The sequence below is a fragment of the Thalassophryne amazonica genome, chromosome 19, assembly GCF_902500255.1.
Source record: "Thalassophryne amazonica chromosome 19, fThaAma1.1, whole genome shotgun sequence".
Taxonomy (NCBI): Eukaryota; Metazoa; Chordata; class Actinopteri; order Batrachoidiformes; family Batrachoididae; genus Thalassophryne; species Thalassophryne amazonica.
In genome coordinates, this window is record NC_047121.1 from 17,410,910 (window position 1) to 17,423,489 (window position 12,580).

Sequence of the window (12,580 nt, forward strand, 5' to 3'; positions counted from 1 at the left end):
ATTGTTTTAAGGCATTGTCTTACCAGTCTGTGGTAATTTCACTCATAATTTATCCGTCCTAAATGTTTTACTTAATAAGTTCTTAGAGTGGGTGAGTCTGTGGGGCCTATGGGCTATTTTCACAGCAACATATAATTAAGGAGCTTGGTCCCGGTCCCCTACATGTTGGCTATGATAAAGAAAAGCCTCACCTGCATTGTGCAGAATAAGGCCACAATGGAGAAATGTACACTCATTAAGCTAATGATGTTTGATGTTATTTCTGTTTTCATGTGGGACACCTGCACTGTAAAGAAACAATGATTTAGAACTAAAACTGTTGAATTCAGCAAACATTTTACACCACCAAAATGTTCAGTTCAAATGTGGGAGCATGCGATGGTGTGCCCCACCACTGCATCCCATCGCCATATCCACCACACCACACAACTGCTCTAGGTTCTTGATGGCAATTACCCGGGCAAACATCTGGTCCATCTGCACCGGGTCCTCAACATTCAGGCACCTATGTGCTGGATCATGCACAGAAAAGTGTGTCACATCATCTTAAATAGACATTCCCTCACAATGCAAGTGATACCCCTCATCTTAGTCACTCTAAGTAAATGTTCATTTGTCATAAAGCCATTCCAGAGTTACACAAGGATCTTCCAAAGAGAACTTGTACCAAAGACGTCTTCTATACTCCTTGCATGATGTCACTGGTGAACATCCAAGTCTTACAACCATACAATAAGACCTACAGCACCAGGACCCTAAAGACTTGGACCTTTGTTCTCCTACAAAGATATCCATCCATCTATGTTCTATACCCACTTACTCCATTTATGGATCATAGGGGGGCTGCAGCCTATCCAAGTAGTCATAGGGCATGAGGTGGGGTACACCCTGGACAGGATGCTGGTCTGTCACAGAGCCACATATAGCCACATTCACACCAGCACGCACACCTACAGTCAATTTAAGTTCCAAATTCACCTAGTATGCACGTCTTTAAATCTGAGCACCCGGAAGGAACCCACACAAACACGGGGAAAACATAGAAACTCCACACAGAAAGGTCCCAGGTGAGAGAGGTTGTTATGAAAAATAGTATGGAATCCAAAATAAGTGTACCTCAGCGAATGGCATAGCTAACGCTAACACTTAGCAATAGAAGTAAAATGGAAAAAATCAATAGTGCCATCAACAAGTTACACGGTGATACTATAAACAACTGCTTCCCTCTGGTTACCCTTAAAAACGCATCAATTAGGATGTATTTTTTATTGACTTCATATGAGGTAGGTTACTTAAGTGTTTTCATTATTCAGGCATATTTTGATATGTATTTATTTCTGAAACTCTGTAGATCAGCTGTGTAAAGCATGCCATGCTTTTTCCACTCTATAGATCAATGTTACGATCTTTGACATGCAGATCTCAACCATGAGTGCGCCACCGTGATGTCCGCTACGGCGAGGAGGTGGCAGCTAGACATAGGAGCAATCGCTACTGTTGAAAATCTTAAGAGAGACTCCTGGAGGGTTTTTCTTCTCCTGAGACAGTGTTCAAAAATAGTTTGAATAGAAAGCATTCTTGACAGCGGACAACACCCTAAACCCACCAAGAGGACTATTTGTTTTGTTTTGCTTTTTTTTTTATTTGGGGTGAAAATCCAGACTCCAATCGAAAACCATGAAGGCCTTTGTTTCTCATTTGGCCTCTGTTTTTCTTTTTTCTGTTTCTAGAGAGAGAAAGCAAGGGAATAAAACAAACATCTGGTTTAGACTAACTTAACTGCTGTGGTGGCGGCAATGCAGGGAGAGACGGGTTCTGCTAACCACCATTGCCGTCAGATGTGCTGCGTCGCGTGGTTTGAGGAGGAGGAGGAGGAGAGAGGGAAGAGGCACCCAAAAACCATGGAAAAAATGAGTGAAGGAACAGAAGCGAGGGCAGAGTCAGCACAGAGAGAGAATGTGCGACAGAGTATCGATGGAGGACGAGATACAAGGTAGAATGTGAGGACGGAGCGAGGAAAATAAGTGAGAAAAGGAGCTGCCAAAGTGCAGCAAGAGGACAAATCGGATGCACAATGGAAATCCAGAGAGATGTAAAAAGAGATGCAGATGGAGGAGAGAAATAACAGGGAGGAGTATAAAGGAAAAGAGCTGATATGAGAGAAATAGAACACCAGAGAAAATGAGGATGAAAGTGAAAACAGAGAGAACGGTGCAGTGGGAATGAGAAGGAGAAGGAGGTGGGAGTAAAGAGCAATAACGGGAAGAGTTCAAGTAAACTGAGCGAAAGAGAAGGAAGACAGAGAAGAGGGAGGGAGGGACAGATAGGAAGAGAGAAAGAGAAAGAGGAGGGAGGGAAGGGGAGTGCGACAGAGACGGCGAGCCCGTCAGCCCAGACCGCGGCTCCGCGCTCTATTTTCAACTACCACATAATTGAAACAGTATTTATGGTGAGCTGCACTCCATGTGCCCTGCCCCCCCCACCATGTAAACCCCCCCCCCCCCCCCCCCGCATGTCACCATAGTTCATTCAGACGTTCTTCTGTATCTCACGTGTGGTTCAAACACCGTGTATATGTGGTACAGCTAAGCCGGAGGAGTAGCAGGAGGCGGCTCGATGGAGCGATGGAGTCATGTGACCGTAAAGTTTTTTTTTTGTCTTCTTTTGATGCCTGGAAAAAGAGTTAACGATGAGCGACTCACCCAGTGTGAAGCGCACACTCGTCTGGAGCCGAGCCCTGGATGGTCATTAAGGAACCATGAACCATGTTGTCTGTGTTATGTGCGTTACCTGTTTAATTATTCAGCAGCAGCACCGCCGACGAGTGCGGCGCATGTGTGAGCGACAGGTTTGCACACAGCGTGATTGACATCCTGTACCGCCTTTAATCTACCAGTAGGCAGCACCCATTCACATGCAGTGTACACTGTGTGCACTGTGTGCACGTGCCCTTTGTCTTTTCAGTATTTTTGCATGTGTAAGGAGTAAGGGTTTTTTTTAAGATTTGAACCTAGAGTAGAAAATAAATAAAATATTACAAAGGTCCCCCCCAAAAAAAATCATAACAGTGTGGAAAAGTGGACGATTCACTCCCAGGATTTGTATGAAAATATATATATCCAGTTTGGCAACACGTTCTCATGTGGTGTTTAGTAATGATGATGGTGCTTCGACGGCCCCTTATGATGTTTCTGTGGAAGGAGGCAGGGCCAATGTTGCAGAAAGTGGTGGGGCCACCTCACGTGCTTGTAATCCAATTTCAATGATTTTGGTGTCAAACTGGCTGCCAAAATGAATGTTTTGAAATCTCTAGGGTAAGGCTGCAGTTTTTTTAATGTAGCTCAGTTGGCTTTATCATGACAGAAAACAGACATTAAAATTGTTCAAATCAGATCATTTTAGAAGTATTGATAAGTTTTACCCTTCACCAACCTTTCATAGTGACTTAACAGAAGGTTCAAAAAGGGGCGAATTATATTTTTTTTTATTCAGTATGACATGACAAGTAATTTTGTGTACTTTCAACAGGATTGAAGTACGAGGTCTGTCAATAAAATAACGGTCCTTTTTATTTTTTTCAAAAACTATATGGATTTCATTCATATGTTTTTACGTCAGACATGCTTGAACCCTCATGCGCATGTGTGCGTTTTTCCACGCCTGTCTGTGCTGTCATTCGCCTGTGAGCACGCCTTGGGAAGGAGTGGTCCCGCCCCCTTGTCGGATTTTCATTGTCTGGACATCAGCCATTTTCTAGCAGATTTCACTTTTAACAAGAGATTTTGTCATGGAAAGCCGCGCAGAGGCTTCGCGCGTCACGACCAATTCGCTTTGGAATCGAGACAAAGGAACACCTCCATTTCGGCGTGTCAGTGGACAAGTTTAGACATGTCCAGTTCTCCACAATTTCACTGATACTTACTGGACTGGTAAGCATTGAAAGCCGAGATAGACATGTCCAAACTTGTCCTCTGACACGCCGAAACGGAGGTGTTCCTTTGTCTCGCTTCCAAAGCAAATCGGTCGTGACGCGCGAAGCCTCCGCGCGGCTTTCCATGACAAAATCTCTTGTTGCCGGAAATCTGCCAGAAAATGGCTGATGTCCAGCTCTTGTGATAACCAGAGAAAGAGCACACGACGGTCTCGTATCCACAGAGCCATCCGTTTAGAAATGGTCCGGTGGCTTGTGCTGCGTCGTCGCAGCTCGGAGCGCGGCGCGCCGAGCGTCCTTAAAGGGGTCCTTAAAGCTGTACTAACAGACCTTATTCTCTGTGAAGCCTGTAAAATTTTCACCAAAAGCCAGATAATTTTTTTCGAATGGTTTCCAGGTGCCAGTCTCTAACAGCTTCTGAAAAAATTCTGATGGAAAAAAAGTCCTTTTCATTCCGCCATTTCCACACAATGAAAATCCGACGAGGGGGCGGGACCACTCCTTCCCAAGGCGTGCTCATAGCCGAATGACGTCACCGACAGGCGTGGAAAAACTCACGCATGCGCACAAGGGTTCAAGCTTGTCTGACGTAAAAATATATGAATGAAATCCATATAGTTTAAAAAAATAAATAAAAAGGACCGTTACTTTATTGACAGACCTCGTATTTCTATTTCTTTTTTATCTCATTTTGTCCTCTGCCACTTTGAGTGAAAAGGTGCACCCAAACCAAATTGGTTCAGAATCCTTCAATCAACCCAAAATCACTTTCAAACCTTGGACCCCATGAAAGTATCTTGGATTATTAAGATTGTTTCTCCATGTGTCATCAGTTAACCAAGTACTACTTAGGCTTGTAAAAGCACAATCTGTCCACACCATGAAAATTCAGTAAGGTATATCTTATATATTATATTCCAATTGTAAGGTGGAACTATGCCAGTATACAAAGGTATATCTAAATATCTAAAAAAGGAAGAGTAAAATAGGAGAGTAGAAAAGAGTAGAGTAGAGCCACTTAGGTGCCTGGTCTTGAGAACCAGGGATGGTCCTCTGCCACTTTGCCATGACCAGAAGTCCAACAGAAAGCAAATTACAAGACCCCACTGGAGAAAAGAGGACTCAGCTGGAACATCCAACTAATCCAGAAAGATGAGGAGGACCTGGCCTGAACAGGCAGGCAGACGTCACAAGACCTGTGATTAAACGAGAGACTGAGTACGGAAACCTTAACCGTCATGGGTTAGAATTGATTTGATTGACATGACTTTCTCTCCCACTGGAGAAAGCACATTTTTACATATTCTACACATTGGATCAAAGAACAAATATGCCACTGGGTATTGCCAACAATCAAGCAGGACATTCAGAATTTTGATGCTTACATCCATCAGAACTTTATGACATCAAAAATTTGTCATTGATTTAAATCTCTATTCTGTCAGCACTGTATGTATAAACCTTTATGATGTCATAAGTCTTTTTTAAATACTTGGAAATACCAAATGACAAAACATGCAAACAAGTGACAAAATAAAGGGCATAAGTAAAGTGTTGGGTGACCGCACTAACAGTTTCACCTCAGCACCTTTTGATCACGGTGGTGTCAACACATCTGTCTAAAGTCTTTCATGAATGCATTCAACATGATTGGGTGTTAACCCTATTGCACGAGCACCTTTATGGAAGTATCTGCATTGGTTGTGTTTATCCATTATTTATTTGGGCTTTTCCTTTAATTTTATTTGATAATGCCGCAAAAAGTGATAAAAGATTGTTGCAACATGTATTCATCAACTCTTACGTGTCCCAAGAGTCATCCATCGACAGACATCCAGTGAAATCCAACCTAGACTTTTAGTGATATCATGCAAACATACAGACATGACATGATAACTGTGTGTAGGTAAATGATAATCAGCACTGTGTTGTTCTTATAACTCGTTATAACCCGTCACACTGCTTCTTCCTGTTCCTTTGCAGAGTGTTGTCAGTAAGCACACAGAAGCTCGCGATTCACTCAAACTGTCCAACGTGACAGAGAAAGACTCTGGGAAGTACTGGTGTCGCGCCTCCAACTTTGTAGGCAAGTCGGAAAAAGTGTTCTGGCTTAAGGTGCAGAAAGCAGGTAAATCCTGAGCGCTGAGCGGCTGTTGCCTTTGCCGCCTTGTGTCCTGTGTCGTGTCTGCTCGGCTCTGCGGGGCGCTTCCTGGTTGTGGGACTGATTGGCTGAGCTGACTGATTGATAGGACAAATGCCCAAAAATATGAACACTTTCCTCTGTTGGGTTGTGAGTTTAAAAGCTCACACTTTCAGATTGTTGATATCATCCATTTTAAGGCCTAGTGCCGCTTTTTCTTCCTTTCCAATCAATATCAAAAACAATATCACTACTATAATTACTGTGACAACTTCAAAACCCTCACTCACGATCAGCTCAAACCGCCTTTCGGCACATGCACATACATCTCTCTCTCTCTCTCTCTTTCATCCACAAAAAAAAACACAACCCAACAGCTCCTTTGCACACAGCCATTATTGATTTCCCTGGGAGTGCATTCTCCAGCTGTATTAAAGTGCGCTTATATGAAAGCATGCAGCAGGACCCTGTCACTGTTCATTATTGAGGCCTGGGGAATGAGAGTGCTCCCCTGCCTCCACTCTCACCAAAAGACACATCAGATGCAAACTTCAGTCTGACTCTCCCACCAAGTCATCACACAAACCATTAATAAAAAGTATTAAGCCATAACTAGCAGCAATGCACTTTGGGGGGAATTTCTTACATAGAAATAACTGAATTATGAAACTATTTCTTGTATTTGCTACAAATTATTACCAAACTGCTAATGTTTGTATTTATTTAGTATTTAAACATTTGAACCTGTAATTTTAAAATTTTATGCAGTATCTAATTACATCTAATTACTTTCTTAATTACACATTCAAACTATGGAATTGTTGTGCTTATTAGTTTTTAAAAGTAGTAGACTAACAAAATCAGAGCCTTGAGGCACCCCTTGTAGCAATCTGTTTTTTTTTTGTTTTTTTTTTAATCATTTAATATTTTGCAATCTTTTGTCCAAATCATGGGCTTTTCAAAGATTTTAAAAACTAAAATTTGTGATTCTAGGATGAAGTAATTTGCTTTGCTGCCTCTTAAAACATGTTGCTGGTTCAAATTAAAATCACAGGTTCTTTTCAACATATAAGAAAAAGATTCTTAGTTGTAGGCCTTTTAGTGAGGCTTAAATTTCTTGTTACTTATAACAAGTTGTAAAACATTTACACAGAGCAATAGGAAACGTAATTTTTAGCACATTCCCAAAATAAACTAAAACATCTTGTTTGGAGACACGTGTTACATCTGACCTCATAATAATATCAAATGAATTCTGTAAAATTCTTAAAACAAGTTGACTTGGATTGGTTGAAATTTGCGGAAAGTAGGGAAGGTTTTATAGTTGACTTTGGTCTTGTGTTAAACCTGCAAGCTTCTTTTTCAGCATGGTGACGGTGCTGTTTGAGTGTTTCCCGGTGGTGGTGGTGGTGGTGTCAGGGTGTAAATGGAGCAGAAAGCAGCCCTGCTATCTCCTCCAAACCTCAGTCTTGCCTCCTCTTTCATCTACTGGACTGGGTCTTTTTCCCCTCTAGGGTGTATTTGGTGTTTCCTCTAAGAAGCTTTGGGCTTACAGAATCTCCTCTCTCTTTCTTTCCCCCCCTCCTCCATCTTATCCCCTTTTCGTCCTCCACAGACGGCTGGTATTAACACTACAGATAAGGAGCTAGAGGTCCTCTTCTTGACCAATGTGTCTTTTGAGGATGCGGGCGAGTACACTTGTCTGGCAGGGAACTCTATCGGCTATACTTACCACTCTGCTTGGCTGACGGTGCTTCCAGGTATATTCTTTCAATCTGTCTCTCTCTTTGGATCTTTGGGTTTGTTTCATTTCATTTCATTTTATGCCATCTGTTTATCTCAATGGTATAAACGCCATGAGTTTATTACGGTAGTTCTTTGACAGTTTCACGTTTGCTCTGTAGCACAATGCTGATCATTTTCAAAAACCTCTGTACAGTTATCTTAGACAATTGGTACTTGTTAGCTCATCTGAACTGCATTTTTAAAGGCATCATTGCATTTTTTTAATTAGGCAACAGGAACATGCAATCCATCCTCTGCCGAAAGACACTTTTAAATCAGAGCAGATCAGAGTGTTGTAATGTCTCTAGGCAGTGAGGCAATTTAAATACATTTCTGTACTCAGTTTTCAGCACAATAATTACCTCTCTGTGGAGCAGCATGTTACAGGTACAATTACCTGCTATAGGGTAAAACAACAAGCTGATTGCTGGATTGCTCTGGAAGGATAATGTATACAGTGGTCCCTCGTTTATCGCGGGAGTTACGTTCTAAAAATAACCCACAATAGGTGAAATCTACGAAGTAGTCAGTGTTATTTTTTTATAATTACAGTATGTAACACAATTTTTGTTCCTGGCTTCTAAGTGTTATATTTCAACTGCTTACGTCTAAAGTCTATGGAAAATGACTACATTCAGCACAAACTTTGATTTCATTTTTTTTTAACGTTCTAGAAAGTTCTAAAAGTTTCTTGAAATTTCTAGATAATTCTGGAAACTTCTAGAAAATTCTGGACAGTTCTAGCGGTTAAAGAATATTCTAGAAGACTACTCAGTCTTAGTGAAGGCGAATCGAGAATATTCTTGAAAACAGACAAATTTCAAAATATCATTGTCCTGATCACAGAAGCAAAGTTTCTGTGGAATAACAGCTATTTTCTATTTATTTAAGGCATAACAGGTTAGGAAAACACACTGTGTACCCAGGAACTAAACAAAAATAAAAATTTGTTACATAGTGTTATTATAGACGTTTTAAGGCTGTAAAACCCCTCACTACACACTTTATACACTTTTCTCAAACACGCATTAACATTTTCTCACTTTTCTCTCGTGTGTAAACACTCTGAAAGTTCAAACCTTAGTAGAAAAATAAAACCAACCTGTTTTCAGGCCCAAACATTTGTTTGACAAATAAAAATAGAACGTTTTCCTATAAATAATTATGATGGGTTTTAGAACTAACAAATTTAATTTTAACGATCAACCTACGAGGTTGGACACATAAGAAATTATTAATAGTGATTGACCAGTGTTTCACAGTTCCTCTGATTGCGCCTCTTCGTCCTTGCGCCGCTCCGCTGTCGCGTCTTTTTCCACTGAGTGACACCTCGGGGCATGTGTCTTTTTCCGAGTGAAGAACACATTTATGGGTAGTTGTTGGCGCTCTTTTTCTTCTGGGCAAGAAGATTTTTATAAACAGACACGCAGAACACAATGCGCGTTGTAGCCCTTCACGATGCCACGACCGGCCTGCTTGATGAGGACGCAGAACACAATGCGCTGTAAAAAAAAAAAAAAAAAGAAAGCATGCAAAATTGGACTTAAAAAATCAGCAAAACTGCGAGGCCGCGAAAGGTGAACCGCATTATAGCGAGGGACCACTGTACTGCAAAGGCATAGAGTACAGAGGCTTACTTACCAGAATCCATCAGAGTAATTTGTGCTACTGAGCAAAACAATATTTCTTTCAAAAGAGTAAATAGATGATGTGGTTTGGAGTGCTGTGAAGTACTTATTGCAATCATAACAGCAATTGTGCAGTATTGTGTCAGCGTGCATATTCTGACATCCTCCCATTCTCCCTGTAGCCGTGAATCCGGAGAAGGATGACTATTATGCAGATATCCTCATCTACGTGACAGGATGCGTGCTCTTCATCCTCGCCGTGGTCATCGCCGTCCTGTGCCGCATGAGGATGACCACGCAGAAGACTTTGCCCACGCCTCCTGTGCAAAAACTCTCTAAGTTTCCCCTCAAGAGACAGGTAACAGAAAGTAGATACAAGATTTGTATAAATATTTTCCCACCTTTTCTTCTTTCTCTCTATATATTTAGCATATCTTTGTTTTGTATCTCTATTCAAACGTAATTAGGATGATGTATCTTTTGTGGTGGTTTGGGAGAAGCGGGTAGCAGCTGCCAGCTTCTTCAACTGTTGTAACAAATGTTTCTCAGTAAACGTGTTGGAAAAATCAGAATGTATCTGAAATTCAATCCAGAATGGTTTGTCTTCTCAAACCCACAGCTGCCCAAAGATCAAAATGTTTGTTCCTGTGAATAATGTAACAGAGAAAGGCTTCGCTTCAAATTTCACAAAACAGAAAACATGAGAGGCTCGATCTGTTTTCTTGTGTGAAAATTCTCCTCTGCTCCACTTTTCTATGAAGCTGTGAGCAGTGATGCAACGTAGACAAAAGCTGCACTGTGCACAGTTTGTCCAATCACAGCCACAGAAGCTGATAAGTCCTTCAAAGTTGTCGTGGGTGTCTTGGTGGCTTCCCTCACAGGTCTCATTCTTGCACTGTCAATCAGTTTTTGAGAACACTGCAAACACTGTCCCTCTCAAAATAAGACAAATAATCCAAAATCTAGCCAAATTGTCTGTATTAAGCAAAATAAATAAATAAATAAAAAATCTGCCAATGGGGTAAGAAAACTTTACTTGGTTAGAATTCTCAAAACTAGCAAAATGTCTCAGCACCGAATAATCAGAATGTGCCTTAAAACTAGACAGAATTCCTACTTTAACATTAGCCTCTGTCTTAAAATAAGGAAACCAATGTTGTTCCTTTGCTTGGATGATTTGAAATCCATCGCCTTTCCTTGTTACTGGTTAAGAAAAAGTGAGATACATTTTCCCAAAATAAGACATTTTTTTCTTTTGTAAAAAATCCTTGACACGATTATTTTTCACTGCAAACACTGTCCCTCTCAAATTAAGACAAATAATCCAAAATCTAGCCAAATTGCCTGTGTTAAGCAAAAAAATCTGCCAATGAAAAAGAAAAATTTACTTGGTTAGAATTCTCAAAACTAGCAAAATGTCTATGCACCGAATAATCAAAATGTGCCTTAAAACTAGACATAATTCCTATTTTAAGATTAGCCTCTGTCTTAAAATAAGAAAACCAATGTTGTTCCTTTGCTTGGATTATTTGAGATCCAAGCTTGATATTTGAACTTACTAACCCTTTACCTACTGAGGCTATAAATGGACGATTGGTTATAATTTTTTATTATAGCAATAAAATTAAGAAATAATGTTCTGTGTTTGTGTGCTTTGGTACCCTTTTCCAAGAGTACCTGAATTTCAATTATATTACACCTGATTAACTAATTAATTAAGTTTTAGCATTTAAAATGAGAAAAAACACAAAAACGAACTTGATTTTTTTTTTCAGTTTTTTAGTGAAAAATGATTGTTATGTAAAGGAAGTTTGGATTTCACATTTTTAACAGGAAGCTGTAAGTGTTTACAATCAAAATAATAAATTTTGTGTGTCTAGAACTCAGAAAAGTAAACATTTTACAAGGCGAAAATATGCAAAAAGTAACCAATTTTAAAGTGCAGAACCAAACAATATGAATAACAACAAAGTGCAAAACTATATATAAATATATCAATTATTATCTGTATTATTAAAATGTGCAATAAATCACTCATTTGATCACTCATTTTGTGCAAAATTATACAATATGACTAAAACAATAAAGTGTCAAACTATATACAAATATATAACCAAGAATCAAAATTAGATCTAAACTACATCAGTCTATTGTCAGTGTGTTTGTAACAGTTTCTGTCTGGCTGAAGACAGAGGCCAATTTTACAAAGTTTGCACATCCAGCAGGTTGACCTCTTGCAAGAACGCCGCCCCTTTGTGGATCGCTGGCAAGTTGGGTTTCCACTGCTTGTTGGCACCGGGCAGTGGCTTGTGGCTGATGGAGCCATCACACCCACACAAACACGCACACACACCTTCACAAATGACACTAACACCCTGCCTTTTCCTCAAAAATTACTACATTTATGTTTAGGAAAAACACCTCTGTTGGAAGCCTTAAGGACAAGTTGGAACATGCCCAGCTATTAAACAATTTCTCAGATACTCACTCCACTGAAAGCCACGGAGGTGTTTTTCCTGTGGCGGAGCGTCGCGGCGGCTGCGAGCCGACGCTGCAATCCGTCCGTACGTCTTTCATTAAAAAAATCTCCTTTAACAGTGGAATATCCGGATAAAATGCTGAAACCGACTTCTTCTGAAACTTCTCTGTTCTCTCACGACGTCCTGGATCAACAGAGCCTGAAATGTGGAGGTTTTCAGCTTGAAACAGGCTGACGACGGCGCCTGGGAGCGCTGCGCGACATCTCGCACCGTGGGAAGTCCTTAAAGCGACAGTATCACCTCAAAATCTCTCATCAGCCGTTAAAATTTTCACCAAAAACCAGCTGAATTTTTCGAACCGTGTCCACTTCGATGTGCCTCACAGGCTTAGAAAAAATTTTGATCAAACAAAGCACCAGTCTCTCAGCAACTTCTCAGACAAAGGAATTCCGACGAGGGCGCTGGACCACACCTCCCACAAGGTGTGCTCACAGGCGAATGACGTCACCGACAGGGGTGGAAAAATTCACGCATGCGCACGAGGGTTCAAGCATGTCTGATGTAAAAACATATGAATGAAATCCATATAGTTTTTGAAAAAAATAAAAAGGACCTA

At 40.6% G+C, this 12,580-nt stretch overlaps 1 protein-coding gene across 1 annotated transcript in view; it reads left to right on the forward strand.

The window, feature by feature from the left end:
* fgfr3 (fibroblast growth factor receptor 3) overlaps positions 1-12,580 on the forward strand; it is a 199,955-nt gene that overhangs the window by 141,655 nt on the left and 45,720 nt on the right. Inside the window, 2 exon segments of the mRNA XM_034160088.1 lie at positions 7,687-7,831; positions 9,667-9,842. Coding sequence (XP_034015979.1) covers positions 7,687-7,831; positions 9,667-9,842 — 321 coding nt within the window.